The 22027-nt window shown below is 39.1% G+C and overlaps 1 protein-coding gene across 1 annotated transcript in view; it reads right to left on the reverse strand.

The window, feature by feature from the left end:
* Positions 1 to 22027, reverse strand: part of LOC126322286 (major facilitator superfamily domain-containing protein 1-like) — a 130289-nt gene that overhangs the window by 48002 nt on the left and 60260 nt on the right. Inside the window, exon 7 of the mRNA XM_049994278.1 lies at positions 3791 to 4004. Coding sequence (XP_049850235.1) covers positions 3791 to 4004 — 214 coding nt within the window. The remainder of the gene's footprint in view (positions 1 to 3790; positions 4005 to 22027) is intronic.

The raw sequence follows: 22027 nt of genomic DNA on the forward strand, positions 1-22027 counted from the left end.
GGGTGGGGGGGTTGGTGGGTGGGTGGGTGGGGAGGGGGGGCATGGGAGCATGCATGCGTGCGTTCATTGGCACTGTACAGAAGACCAGGTTACATAACTTAGCCTCTATGGTTATGGTTCTTATTTACAGTTATGAATGGCTCAGTATCACCTCTGTATAGTGAGCTGTTTTACTTACTCATTCTACTGAAGTGTTTCACTATCTTACTCACGCTGATACTGGTTATTAAGAAAATAAGTAAAGATATATATGGCAATGAACAGTAACAAGTCCAGCAGTCAGTGCTGTGGTTTAGTAACGCTTTACAGAGTCACTGCAAAAACCAGCGAGGAACTGTACATGTAAACCTCAAGGGATGTTCGATATAAGAGCCCAGCCAAGAGAGTGACACCCATGTACCCAGTGCAAATCTGCTATGCATGACACTCATGTCAGCGCCCCCTTAGTGCCACTGTCACCAGGCCAAACTGTACCCTCTTCTTATACCGATATCATGAGCTACTCAAGCTTACCTTCACTCAGAGTGTACTGCCTACCTACTGTCTCTGCATATGAAACTAGTCATGTTGTTATTCTGGATTACACTGTCAGTTCTGCTCTTTGGAACTATTTATAATACCTGTGAAATTATGTACCATTCTCTCTGGTGTGAAATACACCTGTTGACTGTTGTTTCATACTTTTATTTATGTTGTGTGTTGTAACAGAAATGGTGATGATAGTGGTTGATACTAGTACTATATTGTGTGAACATGGACCCAGTGCAGCATCCACTGCCGCCAATCTTGTACACAGGGGTTATTTTTCAACAATTCTTGCAACAGCAGTCGGAAGGGCAGAAGCACAGGGAGGCCCTCTTCACCAATTGCTATAAAACCTGATGGAACACATCCACCATCATCTAGATTAAAAGGAAAGATTGACAAACAGTAATGTAATTGAGCCTATATCTATCAGTGAGGTGCAACATCCTTGGTCATTGTCAACAACCCTCGGGAAAACTTTGATTATGCGGTTATTTTAAAGTCACAGTAAACTCATACACTGAAACTGCCACTTATCCAATTTGAAAGAAAGAAGAACTCTTTGTCACACTATCTGTTGGGCAGTACCTCTTTCACATCCTACGGGCCACTGACCTAAAATGTAGTCCTAACAAATCCAAATTCTTTCAACCATCAGTGGAACATATCGGTTGTATCATCTCTTGAAAGGCAATCCTGCCTATGAAGAAGAATGTGGAAAGAATCACAGCACTCTCACATCGCTCCGACTTGAAGGAACTACAATCCTTCCTCCGAAAAATCACTTATTATAGTAAATTCTTTCTCCTCACTACAGAAATTGCATACCTGTTGAACTATCTTAAAGGCACTTCATTTCCCTGGTCACCAGAGTGCGGATGAGCACTCCATACGCTAAAACGGGCTTTACCCTCTGTGTCATGCCTCTCCAGTTTTCAGCAGGGGAAGGAGCTGGTGGTGACCGTCAGTGCATCAGAAAAGGGACTGGGCATTGTATTAGTACATTGAAATACCAATGGCTCAGAACAGTACACTGAAATACCAATGGCTCAGAACAACTGACAGTTTACAAATCACAATCATTCAACACAGCCTAGAAGAAGTATTTTCAGACTGGAAAAAAAGCATTTGCAATCATTTTTGCACTAAAAAAATCCATGTTTTTTTCTCTGTGGTTCCATTTAACCACCAACCATAAGCCTCCGATACTGCTCTTTGGTGCTGCCACTAAGTGCTAAGCTACCCAGTCGGACGGCCCACCAACTCCAGGGCTAAGCTCTTTTTCTGAGCAGTTATAACTGCAGGACACATTTCCGAACCACTGTGCAGCACTCCAACTGCCCCATCTGCCAATGGGTCTTGATCTGGCATTCAGTCAACATGAAGTCCTTTGTTTCCACTTAGATGAAGACACCCAGGAAGTCGTGCATCACTTTCTCGTTACTTGATGGTGTACTGCAGGTGCCTTGGTCACTGACAACACTATTGGAAGTGTGTCAATACATAATGTGGGGGATGATCAGACCAGTTCCCTGAGCTGAATCTAGCCTACTACAGTATTATTTTCACCTCTGTCACAGGCATTTTCTAGTGGATGCTGCCATTTTATTAACAGTGGACCAAATCTCTCTGTGAGTAGCCATTCCTGAATGCTTTCGGCTAAATACCATAGGCCTCCTGCAACATGGACACTGGGCTGCATTTCATACCAAGCTGCTCGCCAGGCATTATAACTACTGGTCCGGCACTGACAGGCAGATTGAGCACCTCATATGGAACTGCCATAAGTGTGCAACACAGCTTGCAGCACCGTGTCAGTCATTCTCTCCCTGACTGGCACCCTCACAGCCTTGGAAAATAGTTCATCAGTACTTTGGCAGCCCTTTTCTTGATGCAACCTGGTTGATAAACAGACACTTATTCCAGGTGTCACTACATTATAAACAGGCATTCCACCAGTGCAGAAGCCACTATTATAGCATTCATGCAGGGTTACACCTACTGCGGAGAAGAGTCTGGCAAGGCTGCTCTACAGCCCCGGCCAAGCACACACTTGCGCCTTTTGCTGCTCATATCCAGCAGCAAAGGTGTCACTGGGTGTTCCAGCTTAGACACAGGTGCCAGGGCAGTGACCTGACACCAAGAGCAATTCCACCTGTGCCCGGGTCACCATCCACCACAACTCTTGACCACTCTTCCAGAAGCTCCTCACCGTGACAGTCCACAAGATTGCTCTACATGTCTGTCTCCTATTTTTTTCCTCTCCAAATCCTGAGCCCATCACTGTCCTTTTCTAGGCCACCCACAGATGACCTGCCACCAGTGGTGCTACAACAGGGAGCACAGCTTGGTCTTCTCGAGCAGCACTTTTAGTAGGGGTATTGTTAGAGTTTTGAGACTAATGTGGAAATTGTGTGCCTTGCAGCACCTTCCTAGATACCACTGAGGCACAGGAACTACTGCCATACTAGCCCTTTCCAGTCACACATCGCCACGTAGGCCAACAGGGAGCTGGTTAAGTCAGCATGTCCTTACAACACTTCCTGAACATCACTTTTGTCCGGCGCACCTCTCGCCATCATGCCGAGCACTGGACCACACCACGCAGGGCTGCTCCTTGCCCGCACTAAGGTGAAAGGGCTGTGGTAAGCAGCTGAGCTACAATGTCTTTCGGTGGGCATTGCAAACTGTCAATGGCACTGCCTCCTTTGCCATTCACAGTTACAACCAGGTTGCTTTCTGTTCCTACAATGATGGGATGCACCATGCCGCGAAATCAGAGCACATGTCAATGGATTTCAGATTCCGACCAGATGCTAGGAACAGGGACCAACCATTAAAGTGACACCACTGTATCTAGTGAGGCTCTACCATGCATGATGCTAGAGCCAGCACCCACCTGGCCAGGCTAAACTACAGCTGTCTACTTATAATACGTAATGAGCTGCTCAAGCAATACTTCACACACAGTGTACTGTCTGGCTGACTGTCTACCATCTCTGCATACAAAACTACTTGTACTGCTATTCTGGTCTACTCTGTTGATTTTGCTTTTTGGAACTGCTTGTTATGCCTGTGAAAGTTTGTACCATACTTTTTACAGTGAAATTTACCTATTCACTGTTGTGTCATACTTTAGTTTATACTGTATTTCACAACAAGATTGACTATCACAGACTGCAATCTATTTGGACTTCTCTACTTGTGAAAGAACTTTGCATAAACTAATTTAAAAAAAAACTATATTAATAATCATTTAACTCACCACACCAATATAGGGATTCACAAAGGTGAATGCCAAAAGTGCATGACTGCCAATAGTGATCAGAATTGACAAGAACACCCAGAACACATTTTTCCCAACTTTGTCAACCAATAAACCAAAGACTGGTGCCACAACTGCTGATATTACATACAGAATGCTGTTCACTTGATTTGCTTGTTCTGGAGAAAAAGAGAATTTCCTCTCAAAGAATACCCTGAAAAATAAATAATACATTTCAGGACGACAATGAGAATAATTTCACAATAAGAACTGCAAAACAATGTACTAAACTCGGCTAAATAAATTAGATACAGATTATCCAAATAGTTTTTCTGAATTATATCTGCAACATTTAGACAATGAAATAGAAATATTTTACTGGAAGCGTTTGCCCTACTTATTCTAGGCAGAGTTTTATTAAGGTAGATTTTTCACCTCAAAAATGTAACTTGATGGAAACTAATTATGCAAACGCTCTAATCTGTTGGTCCATGCATAAGCAGAAGCAGCCTTCTGAGATGCAAATGGAAAAAAAGACAACACAGAAAGAAAAGGAAAAATCAAGCTCATCAAACATATATAAACAATAACAAATTTATTTCCCCATTCATGAACTATATCTGCACAACATACTTTAAGTATTTTTTACTTCGAAATAACTGTCACCAAGAAGTGTGATTGAATGAAATTTAAAATGTTTATTTGACACCTCAAACGGTCATTAGGCCACATTCATAAAAAAAATGAAATTTTTAAAATGTTACATAACTTGTTTCAATGTACTGAGTCGTCACTTTCAAATGTAACTGCAAACCTGGGAAACTGCACTAATAACTGCAATCACATTTCTTTCAAATATTACAAAAAAATACACTAAAACCAGCAAACTGAAGCAAAGGCAGCAGAAACGGGTCACAAGACGTCGTGACAATTTTTGCCTCATCAGTCATTTCACACCTTAATGCAGTGTAAATGAAAACTGCATCAGGATGAAAGATATTACATACTTTTGCATTGCGTCCTGCAGTGATGCAAACAAAGGCTCATACGTCTGAAAATTAAAAAATATGTGCATTTAATTGGCACCGTGGAGAAAGCTGCCAGGAGATAAGTAGTTACCATTGCCTCACAATAATCTTACAACATTTAGCAAGCCCAAAACTAGAACACAGCACCCAATCTTACTGTGTTCTGCTAATGAAATATTACAAAGGCAATGCACTCCCACTTGGGGCTAACACAAGACTAATCTACAAGCATGACATTGCTTCAGCTGCCTGGTTGCAAATCAAATCACTAGGGGGGATAAGTGTAGCATAAAAAACAGAAGGAAAAAAGGGATCTATATAAAGTCTACAATAACAAGCATCACTGCCAAAAATAACAGCTCATAGCAAGAAGTTTCCTTACAGCGCAGCATTGTGGCAACCTAAATATTGTTATAAATACAATATAAAGTGATAATCCTATGTTTGCTATCATGATGCCATCTATTACTCATTATTACATAGATATGTACAGAATAAGCAATTCTTACAAATTAATTACACCTGTAATGCACGACCATCACATGTATTAGGGTGGGAAGGGCGGGGAGGAGGGGAGTAAACAAGTGAGACACACTCGATTTTTTTTTGTTTTTGACTAAACACCAAGCACATGACAGTGACACAGCGACATTTCCTGACAGTGCAGCACTATGGCAACCTAAATATTGATGTAATACAATACAAAATGGTAACCCTACACTAATCATTACAACACTGTTATTACTCACTTTATATAATTGTGCACAGAATAAGCAATATCCAATTTTATTGCATCTGTAATGCAAAGTGGTAATACAAAAGTACAATCATTATAGGGAGTGGGAAAGGAACAGTTGGGGGGAGTGGGTTCATAAGTGAGTCATACTTGATCTTTTTATGTTTGACCTAATGTGTAACAAGTGTGCAGCCAGTACAGAACAGTGTTACAGTGACACTATATTGTACACCTATATATTCTATAATAATAAAAAATATGTAATGACAAAAATTAATGTGATGGGAAGCTCAAAGTCTATGATACTGCATATGTAATTCTGCACATAGTATATAACCAAGTCTAACAAACAGTATGTAACTACAACACTCACAAAACGAGGCAGAAAACCTATATTTGATGAATAACAACAAGTGAAGACAAAAAATTCAGTAGGTAGCATGAGGTGTATGCTATTGCATATCTGCATTTTAGGTAGCGAGAGTTCACAGGTTATTTGACAATACGTATCTTCTTATTCCCACAAATGACTGCAAAGGCAAATAAATATATACAATGGCAGTGACAGTGACCTGAAGGCAACACCTCAATGACAGTGAATACTGAATGTGTAATAAAATATTGATTCATAATACAGAACTATGGCAAAATGACATATCAGAGCAATACTTAACACACAAGGCAAACACCAGTATCTTTTAAAGTAGGACAGACACGTGACATATCGCAATAATGCTTGTAAATAAGGCAGGAAACCAGAGTATCTTATAAGTATACCGCGGATTTTAGGTAAAAACCTATTTTGTTCCTGAGTTCCTATTTGCATAAAAATTTCTACTTATGCGTTTCATGACTATTTACACTTTATAGCGTTAATTCTATAGGACCTAAAAAAGCATATTTCGACATTAGTGCCTATTTTTGCCTACTTCGGCTTGAATATCCTAAAAAGTGCCTATTTCATCATATAAGACAGTGGCTCCATGTTTTCCACACTATATGACAGATGGAAAAAAATATTTTCTGCCCAGCATGCAGCAAGGTGGCTAGTTGATATGTTCTCATGCTTCGTATTTGCCTAACACTTTGGCCTTTTTTTATTTTTTTATATCGTTATCCCTGTTAATACCGATTACTCATTATAGGTGTTTTATTATTCATATGTAAAAAAAATATGATCACGGATTTTTAGGTTGAAACCTATTTTTTTTTCCTAAGTTCTAATTTGCATATAAGTTGGTACTTATGCGTTTCATGAACAACTAGGCTGAATACCGTTAGTTCTATAGGACCTAAAATTGCGTATTTGGACGTTGGCGCCTAATTTTGCCTATTTCGGCATCAAAATCCTAAAAAGTACCTATTTCGTTAATCTGACATAGAGTTCTTGTGTTTTCAAAGCTTAGAAAAAGGAAGTAAACTTACGGCTTTACGTCTCGTCGAAGGTTATTAGAGACTGTTTACAATTCCTCTGCTTGCCTTACTACCAACAGCACTCAGCACGGTTGAATGGTCATCCATCCAAGTTCGCGCCGAGTGCGACAGTGCTTAACTTCGGTGAACGAATGGGAACCGGTCAAAGATTTGAGTTACACATTAGAATCGAACATGGGAGTACTAAATGTTATATTTGAAAACATTTCGTTCGTAGGATTCTGGCCAGCTGTGTATTTTCACAAAGAAACTGTTTCATAGGCCTTAAGCTGAGCACGGATTAAAAAATCACAATATTAACCGTAGACGCCCCCTATAGCTAAATTACTGCCCTTCGCGCATTTTCTCGCTGCTGTCTACAGGCAGTCCTATCAAACAACTCTGTTTTCTGAAAGGTATTATACGCGAGTTTTCCAGTTCGAAAAATAATTTGCCAGTAGTGAGATGTTTTCATCTGGAGCATCGGTAGATTCCATTCGCTTGTTCAGAAGGGGCGGCCATCTGCCAGGTGCCACATGTCCAGAAACGACTACGGTACTTCCCATACCGCTCCCATGCACTGCAGTTAAAAAAAAAAAGGTAACTGTTCACTTTTTCCTTCCCAGCAAAAACAAATCAGTACATTATGTAGCGGCCGACTTATTAAGTGTTACTGATGTTCTAAGTGCAAAATAAATTCTAGTTTCTGTGTGAGAATACTACGCCGTGCCGAAAACAGCTAGTTCAACATCTACTCATGTAAGGCAGTGGCTGCAAGATTTTCCGCATTATACAACAGATGGGAAAATTATTTTCTGCCCAGCATGCAACAAGGAGGTTAGTTGATGTTTTTCTTAGACATCATATTTTAGTGTCACTTAGGATTCATTTTTGTCGCCATCCTTCAGTAATACAAAATACTATTTATATGCGATTCTAAACTGCATATCCCTTTTCTCTCGTATTAGGTTTCGAGTGTTAAGAAATTTCACTTAACTCAGCTTGCAGATGGAATCGCACATAAAGCTAATGTTGAACGAAAGTCAAAATTGAAGCAAACTCTTTTAACCAATAAATCTGGTGATCCTCCGAAAAAAACAAGTTCTGCAGTGATTTGTGTCATGCAAGTGTGGCAGCAAGCATCCCCTTTCGGAAACTAGAAAACCCTATTTTCAGAGGTTTACTTGAGAAGTGCTGCCATTTGTCTATTCCTGCAGAGTCAACTTTACGTAAGAATTATGTGGATTCAGCTTACAATGCTGCATTACACAGAATCCGAAAAGATGTTGGAGAATCTTGTATATGGATTTCTGTTGATGAAACTACCGACAGTCTTGGCCGTTACATTGCAAACCTGATTATTGGCAATCTACATCCAGATGCTCCATCCAGGGCTCATTTGATTTACTCTAAACAGCTTGCAAAAACTAACCAACAAACAATAGCACAGTTTGTGAACAATGGGCTTAAGGTGCTATACCCAAACGGAGTGGATAAGAATAAGGTGCTTCTGGCCGTCACTGATGCTGCTACGTAAGTGATAGCAGCGTTTCAACTATTAACAGTATGCCAGCCGGTGTGGCCATGCGGTTCTAGGCGCTTCAGTCTGGAACTGCGTGACCACGACAGTCGCAGGTTCGAATCCTGCCTCGGGCATGGATGTGTGTCATGTCCTTAGGTTAGTCAGGTTTAAGTAGTTCTAAGTTTTAGGGGACTGATGAAGACAGATGTTAAGTCCCATAGTGCTCCAAGCCATTTGAACCTTTTTTTTCTTAAAAGTATTCTACCCATTGATGCTGCATGTAACTTGTCTAGTGCATGGGATCAATCGCATAGCAGAGCAAGTAACGCTACAATTTCCTAAAGTAAATAAAGTAATATCTATGGTGAAGAAAATTTTTGTTAAGGCACCATCAAGAATACAGGCATTCAAAGAACGGTTTCCAGATGTCCCACTGCCACCAGGGCCTGTTGTCACCCGCTGGGGCACGTGGCTGATAGCAGCAGAATACTATAGTATGCATCTCTCAGCTGTCCAGAAGGTGGTTGAAAATATACCGGATGATGCTGCATCCGTAACTGCAGCAATGGAGTTACTCAAAGATTCTTCTTTAAAACGGGACTTATCTTACATTAGGACCCACTACACATTTAGGTCAAGAATAATTTCACAATTAGAAGACTCAGGGAGACCTATCTACAACAATATTTCTTTGCTTGAAGACGTCAAAATGAAAATTAATGAAGCGCCAGGTGAAGTAGGGGAAAAAGTATGGGCAAAAATGCAAACGGTTTTGCAGAAGAACACTGGCCTGAAGGAGTTGTGTGCAGCTGCCGACATACTTAGTGGAAAATCCAGCACTCCTGACTGCAGCATTCCTGTCCAACATGTGCCGAAAATGAAGTACGCCCCTATCACATCTGTTGATGTAGGATGTTCTTTTTCAGCATATAAACTGATTCTGACTGACAAGCGCCACAGTTTTTCACTAGAAAACCTAGAAAAGATTTTGGTTATTTATTATGAAGCCAACTATGGTCAGAATATGTGAAACTACGAATGTTTTAATTAAACCATTGCCACATCTTCTTTACGGAGATCTTTAGCTTGCAGAAACTGAAAAATATTAGGAGTTACGTTCAACATTAATGTTGCAGATTGCTGTGCTCTGTAACTGAGTAAATATTCATTCTCCTTGTTTTAAGGACTAATAAGATGGTCATACTGTCAACACTGTGTATTTTAATTTATTTTTATTTTCTCTACATCGTTTTTATTAGAGCTTATTTTAGGTTTTATATAGCCTAAATGAATTATGGAAGGAGCCTATTTTAGGTGCCTAAAACACGCCTTTTTACGACCTAAAAATCTGTGGTCAACTTATAAGGTAGGACAAACCACCTATAACAGTGAAAGCAGAATATGTAATAAGCCATTGATTCATAACAGAGAACCAAGCCAAAATAAAATCATAGCACAAGTACTTATAAGCAAGGCAAACAAACAATATATCATAAAAGTATAGCAGACACCAAATAACAATTCACACGGTACGCAGCTCAAGATCTATGCTATTGCATAAGTGCATTATGCACCATAGCATATGTCTGTGCGAAAGTGACATCATATAGCTTCAACACTTACAAACACATTAAGCGACCACCTATCTATTTTTATGAATGACAACAAGTGAAGAAAAAAAATTTCACTAGCAGAACACAGTACGATTGTGTGCTCTGTTCTAATTTTGGGGTTGCTGCACGTTATAACATTACGGTGAGACAATGATAACTATGTATCTCATAGCAGCTTTTGCCATGGTGTTGATTAAATGCATATTTATTTATTTATTTATTTATTTTCAGTTGTGTGAGACTTTTGTTTGAAAAATGATCATTGCATTGCTACAGGACATAATGCAAAATTACATAATGTGTTTCATCCCGATGCAATTTTCATTTACACTGCATTAAGGTGTGAAATGACTGATCTCCCAAGAATTGTCATGGCATCCTGTGACCTGTTTCTGCTGCTTTGTTTCAGTTTACTGGTTTTAGTGTGTTTTTCATAATATTTGAAAGAAGTGTGACTGCTATTATTAATACAGTATTCACATTTGTGTTTACATTTGAAACTGACAACTCAGTGCTTCATTATGTAACCTTTTAAAAATTTCATTGTTTTGGTGACTGTAGCTTGATGACTGTTTGTCGTGTCAAATATAAATTTTACCCTTTAAATACTTGTATTTCCAAGTAGATGCCAATATACGATTGGTCATTGTGAAACCATGTCAGAGTAGATGCAGTATTTATTAATTGTTTGCAATGAGAGCTGACCAAATAACTTTATAAACATATGCAACAGTTTACTCTGGACCACGATTTATTTATGGAACTTAAATATTTCATGTGTTTTGGGTGACTACCACCTTCAAACTTTCTAATACAATACCAAATCTACACAGAAGAGGAAATAAACAAGTACTAAGACAATATACTCATCCAAGCAAGGACACACATACCACAAGAAAACAAATGCATACAAGGTATCTCATCAATCTAGAATATACCAGCAACATTAACATGTGTTTACCAAGATTACTAAGATGCATGCACAGTATCATCATATGAAACTAATTGAAGTGCTGATCTTGTTAATGGGAAGATGATCATCATTACAGAGTTTAGTGACAGGAAATGTGTATTAACTGAAACTTACATAGTGACAATGACAACAAGCAATTTTTGACAATATAATATAATTGGATAGATAAAAAAAATCAACTCACCAAGCAGCAGCGGAACACACACATAAAAGAATGTTATAAATGAATGGATAATCACACAATGTAGACAACAGATGACAGTTTGAACAAGACAGATGACAACAAAGACTGACAAGACAGTTACGTAAGAAGGAATGACGGCCACATGTGCTAATATAACAATGTAAACAATCAATTTTTTACAACATAATGTAAATGGATAGATAAAAAATCCACTCACCAAGTGGCAGCAGAACACACACACATATAAAAAGGTTATAAACAAATGGATTATCACATAAGGTAGAAAACAATTGACAGTTTGAACCAGACAGATGACAATAAAGAATGACAAGTTAGTTACATAAGAAGGAATGGTAACGACGTGGGCTAATGTAACAACAAAAATAATTTTCTTATGTACCTCTTTTTCCAGTCTTTGTTGTCATCTGCCTTGTTCAAAATGTCATCTTTTTTACCTTAGGTTTTAATCTGCTCATTTATAACCTTCTTTTATGTGTGTCTTCTGCTGCTGCTTGGAGCATAGATTTTTCATCTATTTAATTACATTATACTGTAAAAAATTGATTGTTGTCATTGTTATGTTAACTCATGTAGCCATCTTTTCAGTCTTAGTTGTTGCCTGTCATTTTCAAACTGTCATCTGTTTTCGTGCTAATCTGTTCATTTATAACTTCCTTTTATATGTGTTTCTGCCACCGCTTGGTGAGGAGATTTTTTATCCATCCAATCAAAATATATAGCAATAATGTCACCTTGATTAAATTGTTGTTGTTGTCTTCAGTCCTGAGACTGGTTTGATGCAGCTCTCCACGCTACCCTATCATGTGCAAGATGCTTCATCTCCCAGTACCTACTGCAACCTACAACCTTCTGAATCTGCTTAGTGTATTCATCTCTTGGTCCCCCTCTACGATTTTTACCCTCCACGCTGCCCTCCAATACTAAATTGGTGATCCCTTGATGCCTCAGAACATGTCCTACCAACCGATCCCTTCTTCTGGTCAAGTTGTGCCACACACTACTCTTCTCCCCAATCCTATTCAATACTTCCTCATTAGTTATGTGATCTATCCATGTAATCTTCAGCATTCTTCTGTAGCACCACATTTCGAAAGCTTCTATTCTCTTCTTGTCCAAACTATTTATCGTCCATGTTTCACTTCCATACATGGCTGTACTCCATACAAATACTTTCAGAAATGACTTCCTGACACTTAAATCTATACTCGATGTTAACAAATTTATCTTCTTCAGAAACGCTTTCCTTGCCATTGCCAGTCTACATTTTATGTCCTCTCTACTTCAACCATCATCAGTTATTTTGCTCCCAAAATACCAAAACTCCTTTATTACTTTAAGTGTCTCATTTCCTAATCTAATTCCCTCAGCATCACACGACTTAATTCGACTACATTCCATTATTCTTGTTTTGCTTTTGTTGATGTTCATCTTATATCCTCCTTTCAAGACATTGTCCATTTCATTCAACTGCTCTTCCAAGTCCCTTGCTGTCTCTGACAGAATTACAATGTCATTAGCGAACCTCAAAGTTTTTATTTCTCCTCCATGGATTTTAATACCTACTCCGAATTTTTCTTTTGTTTCCTTTACTGCTTGCTCAATATACAGATTGAATAACATCGGGGAGAGGCTGCAACCCTGTCTTACTGCCTTCCCAACCACTGCTTCTCTTTCATGTCCCTTGACTCTTATAACTGCCATCTGGTTTCTGTACAAATTGTAAATAGCCTTTCGCTCCCTGTACTTTACCCCTTCCACCTTTAGAATTTGGAAGAGAGTATTCCAGTCAACATTGTCTAAAGCTTTCTCTAAGCCTACAAATGCTAGAAACGTAGGTTTGTCTTTCCCTTAATCTTTCTTCTAAGATAAGTTGTAAGGTCAGCACTGCCTCACGTGTTCCAACATTTCTATGGAATCCAAACTGATCTTCCCCGAGGTCAGCTTCTACTAGTTTTTCCGTTCGTCTGTAAAGAATTCGTGTTAGTATTTTGCAGCTGTGGCTTATTAAACTGATAGTTCGGTAATTTTCACATCTGTCAGCACCTATCAGTTTAATAAGTCACAGCTGCAAAATACTAACACGAATTCTTTACAGACAAATGGAAAAACTGATGGAAGCCGACCTCAGGGAAGATCAGTTTGGATTCCGTAGAAATGTTTGAACATGTGCGGCAATAATGACACTACGACTTATCTTAGAAGAAAGATTAAGGAAAGGCAAACCTCCGTTTCTAGCATTTGTAGACTTGGAGAAAGCTTTTGACAATGTTGATTGGAATACTCTCTTTCACATTCTGAAGGTGGAAGGGGTAAAATACAGGGAGCGAAAGGCTATTTACAATTTGCACAGAAAGCAGATGGCAGTTATAAGAGTCGAGGGGCATGAAAGGGAAGCAGTAGTTGGGAAGGGAGTGAGATAGGGTTGTAGCCTATCCCTGATTTGATTCAATCTGTATACTGAGCAAGCAGTAAAGGAAACAAAAGAAAAATTCGGAGTAGGTATCAAAATACATGGAGAAGAAATAAAAACTTTGATGTTCGCCTATGACATTGTAATTCTGTCAGAGACAGCAAAGGACTTGGAAGAGCAGTTGAATGGAATGGACAGTGTCTTGAAAGGAAGGTATAAGATAAACATCAACAAAAGCTAAACGAGGATAATGGAATGTAGTTAAAATAAGTCGGGTGATGATGCGGGAATTAGATTAGGAAATGAGACACAAAGTAGTGAAGGAGTTTTGCTATTTGGGGAGCAAAATAACTGACTATGGTCAAAATAGAGAGGATATAAAATGTTGACTGGCAATGGCAATGAAAGCGTTTTTGAAGAAGAAAAATTTGTTAACATCGAGTGTAGATTTAAATGTCAGGAAGTCATTTCTGAAAGTATTTGTATGGAGTGTAGCCATGTATAGAAGTGAAACATGGACAATAAATAGTTTAGACAAGAAGAGAATAGAAGCTTTAAAAATGTAGTGCTACAGAAGAATGCTGAAGATTAGATGGGTAGATCACATAACTAATGAGGAGGTATTGAACAGAATTGGGGAAAAGAGGAGCTTGTGGCACAACTTGATTAGAAGAAGGGATCGTTTGGTAGGACATGTTCTGAGATATCGAGGGATCATCAATTTAGTATTGGAGGGCAGTGTGGAGGGTAAAAATCGAAGAGGGAGACCAAGAGATGAATACACTAAGCACATTCAGAAGGATGTAGGCTGCAGTAGGTACTGGGAGATGAAGAAGCTTGCACAGGATGGAGTAGCATGGAGAGCGGCATCAAACCAGCCTCAGGACTGAAGACCACAACAACAACAACAACAACAACATTTCATCATTCTAAAACTCTCCCCTGCATCTCCACAATTAAGTCCCACTCAACTCTTGCTGAATTTACGAACACCACTTGCTGTAGTTCTTTTTACATTACTGAATTTGTATTTACAAAACACAACTATAACAACTGAAATGGGCAGTGTGAGAGCTACCAGTACCTCAAAACCAGAATTTATCAACACCACTCACACCCCTCTAGATGCTTTCTGCAAAAATTAGCAATTTCAGACAGCAAAATCTATCACATATCAATTTTTATATCAGTAGTGGTGAAAGTGATGGTAAAGCCATACACCTAGTTTTGGATGCCTCGTAAGTCTCATATATGTTAATCTATACCAATCTTCCTCCAATAATTACTGGATGAATTAAACAATTAATAATGGTTCATCAAAACATTATTGATTTTATTTTTCTTTAATTTACCTTTATTGTTTTAAACACATGAAGACCAATTTTAAGTAGTAATTTTGACAAGTAATATAAATGAAGAAGAGACAAAATGTTCACACTTGGCAAATGAAGCTACAAGAAGTTTCCTAATCAGGCCGGAATGGCACCAAGGTGCTAGTCTTCCGGGTAGCCATCTGCGTGATAAATGTATAGACAGAGTCTCAAACAGAGCCAATGGCATTGCTTGGACAGTGGGTGCCTTGACAACAGGTATGTTCAAGTGTTTATATGCTGGAGGAGGCTAGAGAGAATACTAATCATAGTCAAATTCTGTTAATGCTGAAGGCAGCACTTTTGGCAAGAAAGTGAGAGAAAGTGAGGGGCCCCTTGGTGTGGACTCCGTGTCATTGGTGGCTAACAAAAGCCCTGAGAAGCAGCCTTACCTCATTGATATCCTATAGTGAATACTACTTCTAAGAGTGAAAAGAGTGTCATTACTTCACAGACAACCAATCAAGACGATATCTTATTTCACTGCTATGGCAGAGATCTAAGGGGAAATTGTGCAAAACTCTTTAAGTCAGGATTCAAGGCAGAAATTTAGTATAATTAACTGACAAATTATAAAGTGAACTTCGGCTGGTGAGTTGGAGAGAGAACCATAAGATTAGCACCAGCAGCTGGTAGTAATCATGCATCAAGACTTGGTTACTTTCATGGAGACGCCTCATTTGGGGCAATTAGCTTGTGCCACTGAGATTGTTAGAATAAGCTTACAAGTAATGTGATTCATCTGATAGGAAATTTGACAAATCCTCTTCTCTTCACATTGTGGATTATACATCCAGTCAGATCAAAGTCTCCTGTTCCCAATGGTCCAACTGGCTGAATTCCTTATTAAAAATCCTGTCACCTAAGCCCAAGCAACACCAAAATTTGCAGTGCAAACACATGTTTGATTTGTTGCAGAAGGTTGCTACTGTAATGACCAAGACATGAAGAGTTGCCATAAAAAAGGAAAAAAAAATCTAATTATGAATATTAGCAGTAAACATTGCAACTTATAGGCATACAGTGCAAGATGCTTTCGTCAGTCCACTAGAAGGTCCTACTTATTGAGAAACTGCTGATTTCACACTCACTGATGGCGAATTGGAGGTAAAAAAAGATACAGTCATATACTATCTGTAAGCTAACAGCCCCAAATGCCTTACATAGATGCTCTCAAGCAAGGCAGAGTTTTAGCCTTACATAGATGCTCTCAAGCAAGGCAGAGTTTTAGCCTTACATAGATGCTCTCAAGCAAGGCAGAGTTCATGAACAAGGAAAGTTCCAAACAGCAGCCTTGGATGACCAACTATCAACAGCAGATACTATATGAGTGAGCATATAAAATTTTGACTGCCCCAAGTCTTGGATTCCAGAGGAATTCAGGAAACAGACTGCAATTAAGGCCATGAAGATGGGCAGACACTCTATGAAGTAAGTACATTTTACCTTGTTTCACAGTTTATATAATACAGTCCACTGATTTCTACTTGTACTGTAATGAGAAATATTAATTCTAAATGTACACATGTGCACATATTATTTACAATTCAACTGAAAATTATATGTAAATTAATAAAAAGGCATACAAAGTATCAAAAATGAGATCGAGAGGAAGTGCAAAATGGCTAAGCAGGGATGGCTAGAGGACAAATGTAACGATGTAGAGGCTTATTTCACTAGGGGTAAGATAGATACTGCCTACAGGAAAATTAAAGAGACCTTCGGAGAAAAGAGAACCACTTGTATGAATATCAAGAGCTCAAATGGAAACCTAGTTCTAAGCAAAGAAGGGAAAGCAGAAAGGTAGAGGGAGAATACAGAGGGTCTATATAAAGGCAATGTACTTGAGGACAATATTGTGGAAATGGAAGAGGATGTAGATGAAGATGAAATGGGAGATACAATACTGCATGAAGAGTTTGACAGAACACTGAAAGACCTGAGTCGAAACAAGGCCCCCGGAGTAGACAATATTCCATTGGAACTACTGACGGCCTTGGGAGAGCCAGTCCTGACAAAACTCTACCATCTGGTGAGCGTTGGAGGGCAGTGTGGAGGGTAAAAATCGTAGAGGGAGACCAAGAGATGAATACACTAAGCAGATTCAGAAGGATGTATGTTGCAGTAAGTACTGGGAGATGAAGAAGCTTGCACAGGATAAAGTAGCATGGAGAGCTGCATCAAACCAGTCTCAGGACTGAAGACCATACCAACAATAACATTCCCTCATCCGTATAATAAAACCACATGTTAACTTTGCACCATCATTGTTGTTGTTTATCTGATCTTTGTTGCTCAATTCCAATTATAACCTGTTTCTTTTAAGATTTTCCAGTTTTGGTAATCCAGCAGACTCCGTAGGTGTGGATGAGAGAATTTGTATAAGGACTATGACAATACAATGTACCAATGTATTAGTCGAGCCCACGAAGGAAAATTATGGGGAAAAAATTGTGTAGTCACAAATCTATGTTCAGTGGTCAGGGGAACAATTTCAAGTAAGTATAGTACTGCTTCACTGGTTCACAGACACCACACTGGATAATGTTGTGGAAACTGCACAATATTTCAACCAGACACCTGCTTGTCATCGTCAGGTGCGTACTGACCTGTTGTTGCAGTGGCTTGGCAGTATACACACTGACTCACTAGAAAATAGCGTAGCCACCAAGGGGTGGGGCTGTAACGTCATAGCAGATGAATCATGGAGCAAGGTGACATCCACTGCCCCCTGCCAAAGAAACAGGCCACCGTCTTCGCATGTGTGATGCGGGGATGGCGCAGCTGCAAGTCATGTCTCAGCTCACGTGCAGGCAGTGTTGACATCCAGTTTAAGTGTGCCGATTTCAGTTCTCCATCTGCATTGACTTGGATTTGTTCGTCTGCAGTTGATGATGCCTCAGTACCATCAATGCTGGTTACCATACCTTGCCGAGTTAAAATTCAGAGTCTCTATTAATCAGGTCGTTATATGTATTTTAACTGCATCTTTAATGCTGGGTCCCAGAACGTATTGGGAATCCATCATTAAAAAAGCAGATGAAATATGTGTAACGACCTGATTAATAGATACTTTGGCTTTCAACTCAACAAGGCATGGGAACCAGCACTGGCTCTACTAAGGCATCATCAGTTGCATACGAATGAATCCGAGTCAACACAGATGGGGAATCAGAGTCCAAGGGGTTGCGCATGCAAAGACTGGGGCCCTTTTCTCTGGCTAGGAGCATTGTATGTCGTCATGCTCTATGATTCATCTACGAAGATGTTACAGCCCCACCACTTGGCACCTGTGTTTTTCCAGTGAGTCAGCATAATAAATTGGTGAGATTCTGCAGCAACACATCAGCAGGCACCTGAAGATGATGAGCAGCTGTCTCCTTGAAATACTGTGCAGCTTGTATAACACTATAATAGCACAACGCCTGTGAACCCATGAAGCAGTTATTATGTCAGGAAGGTATCAAGCAGCACTCACTCAATAAAGTGAAAAGAACTATATTACATAAACATAGGATCAGTTAAGTTATTTTGCCTACTTCCGTAACAGAAATGAACACAAAATGCTGAGAGGGTATAGTCTGTCTGTAAACTGAATGGACAGTGCTCATAGTGGAGAAAGTCACCTCTCCTGGAAAAACACTACAACAGCCCGACAGGGTGTCTAAACTGAGGCTTTTCCAAATCAATTTCCACTGTAGCAGTGTAGAACAGTGTGCAGAGATGTACGTAGTGGCTGCCCACATGCGTTTCTTGCATTTGCATTATTAGCAACTCTTATTTGTAGTTTTAACACTCTTTGTTGAATATAAACAACTCCCCCCGGAAAGTTCTGCACACTGTGTCACTAATGATTCACAAGAGGAGCTATGGAAGGACCGGTAAAAATTTGGGAAGTACCCTGTAGTGCCCACAATGAAATTTTCAATCTGCAGTGGAGTGTGTACTGATATGAAACTTCCTGGCACATCGAAACTGTGTGCCAGACTGAGACCAATTTGGAAGGTTGGAGATGAAATACTGGTGGAAGTAAACCTGTGAGGGAATGTCATGAATTATGCTTGAGTAGCTCAGTCAGTAGAGTACTAGCCTGCGAAAGGCACAGGTCCCAAGTTCAAATCTCAGTGTAGCACACAGTTTTACCATATTTACTCGAATCTAAGCCGCACTTGAATCTAAGCCGAACCTGAAAAATGAGACTCGAAATAAAGGAAAAAAAAAAATTCCTGAATCTAAGCCGCACCTGAAATTTAAGACTCGAAATTCAAGGGGAGAGAAAAGTTTTAGGCCGCACTTCCAAATTGAAACAAAGTTGGTCCATTGTAATATGAGACACAATTTAGGTCAAATGAATGACGATACAGCTACAGCAATTTGGTTCGAGTCGTAAGCTTAGCAGTTAAGCTTTACCAGGTAGCCATTGCTATGTGTCAGGTGCTCCATCTGTATTTATACGGGTATCCTTCCTTTTTTACGTGCTTCGTCCGGTTGAAATCGATTGCTTATTTTGCTTTGATCCGATAAGTGCCGTTTTCTTTGTTATAGGTATTTATGTCACTCTAAGCTGAAAATGCAATACTGTACTGTGTCATGCATTGTTTGTCGCATTCTGATAGTGCGTGTTTACAGCCTGTCGCCGTTCAAAGGATGGCTTGCTTTTGTGCGCACTACCGCCGCTTACAATTTTAAAAAAAGGGAGAGGAAACGTCTCATTAGCGAAAGAATGGCAAGAGACTGCTATTTGTTGTTACTTACACTGCTGCTTTCTGTGATAATGATCAACAAGAACCATATCATAGACTGCGTATGATAGATCATGTTCTGATTGAGAGTTAGGCGAAAATTTTTCTCCGTTTGAAAATCTTTGCGGTCGCTTCTTCAGTATATCAAATTCTGCATAGAAATTAGAGTCATCTTAGATTTAAAAACCTAGTCAGTTACCATGCTTCATTTCTGACTGTATCACTATTAGGCATAAGAAAAATACGAATATGAACATGACACGATACATATATTCTTCCGCGTTTACTGTTGTCTCACTCTTCTTTCGTAGATTATTAGGCAGACAGGATTTAAATGAGATAGCAGCAAACACGAAAGAATCCATGACAAAATGTTTATATTCATATTATTCTTATGGTGAAGAGAATACTGCATGCGATTCACATTTCATCAGGTTCCTATTAGCAACCATCTCTTATCACCATGTAGGAAAAAATTCAGAACATAGAGTTGGCCATATTGACAAACATCCCAAACAGTCTTGCCAGTCGGATTTTCGTAGTACATTGAAATTCTGCTACATTCGAAGATGAACAATATGAAATTTGTATTTACTTCGTTCGATGATGTATGAAAATGCAGTGGTCGAAACTCAGGGCGGAGAAAAAAAGCTCATCTTCCACCCTTTTTTTTTTATTTATTTATTTACCGATGCAGAGGTTTTGGCGCCAGTATTTATCTTTGTGCCCACAAAGCATGCCTGTGTAATGCTACATATATTCAACGGTATAAGTTAGTTGTGGCGGCACCTACCAACATCTTTCAGAACTACCTCTTCCTTTGCACTCGATTCTAAGCCGCAGGCGGTTTTTTGGATTACAAAAACTGGAAAAAAGTGCGGTTTAGATTCGAGTAAATACGGTAATCTTCCAGAAGTTTCATACCCCATATTTGCTTTTTGTAACCCAGAGCTGTAGAGAGAATGGGGAATCACATGCTTGCTCTCTTCTTTTTGCAGACCTATGTAAGAGGGAAGTGCATGACCATATCCGGCGACCCCCCCCTCCCCCCTCCCGGCTTTGCCCCATTACACCCTCAGAACACAATTTATTTCTAGATAATCATGAAACATCTAAAAAATTACCTAAATTACCTTTAAATACCCCCCCCCCCACTCATATTGTTTAGTATGTGGTTCATGACACTCCCCCTACCAATGTACAAAAATCTGCAACTGCACAAATTTTTTTCCACCAGGCAACATTTTCTGGTCTTTGTTAATCTTGCTATATGGATACTGTCCACATCGAATGTTGCACAATTTAGATGCCAGGTGAGTAACAGGCTTCAGAGGTCCATAATAAGAATTTGGAAACACCCTGTATTGTCCATGATGTTACAATATTACAGAATTTTAACAGCCCATTTATTTGGAATACTGTCTTAACAGCTCAAGAAATGGACTATGCAGAGCTAGTTTAATTTTACAACATTGACATAAATTTGTCAACTATTTACTTAAGAAATGAAAGTTATCACTGTACATGTATAAGAAGCACTTTCACACATACATTTGTTGTTAGGAAGTACATAAAACATATTTTAAAAAGGTAGTAGTTCCTAAAAACACACTGAACACGTAAAGTTCAATGAAAGTCCACGCAGTCAACATATAACTGGGCTTTGTCGAATCAATTATCAAAGAAAAGGAAGACCTGTCTCTCTGCATACATTATTACAAGACTTATTAATTTAATGAGCAATGTGAAAGAAAAATTATAGCAGGCACTTGATACTGTAAACATAACAACGGTATGAACCTGGTCAAGACATCCTTAGTTACTGAAACCCAGATACAACATGTACATAAAGTCAAGTGATCTTATCTGGCACACATTTCAGAACAATTTTTTCAATATTATGTCAGAGCAAATTATCATCTGTGAAGTTGGTTCCTCAAGAGAATATCCCAACTGTCAGTTCAACAAGACTGTCATATTATATATAATTGTATGACAGAAGCAATTAGGCACTAAGACAATTCCCTAGTTTAACGTTTCTTCAAAATAAGAGGACCTTTATTATGAAATATGGATATCTATTTTCAGACAGTCTAACACTACCAAAAACTAGGTCGCTCATTGTAGCATCTTGCACTGTTTGAAACTAAAGTTAACTGCACATGTAGCTGGCACCAGCTCATCAGCAAAATAAAATAAATTAAAAAAAGCTTGGCTTAAAATCA

Source organism: Schistocerca gregaria, chromosome 2, assembly GCF_023897955.1.
Source record: "Schistocerca gregaria isolate iqSchGreg1 chromosome 2, iqSchGreg1.2, whole genome shotgun sequence".
Taxonomy (NCBI): domain Eukaryota; kingdom Metazoa; phylum Arthropoda; class Insecta; order Orthoptera; family Acrididae; genus Schistocerca; species Schistocerca gregaria.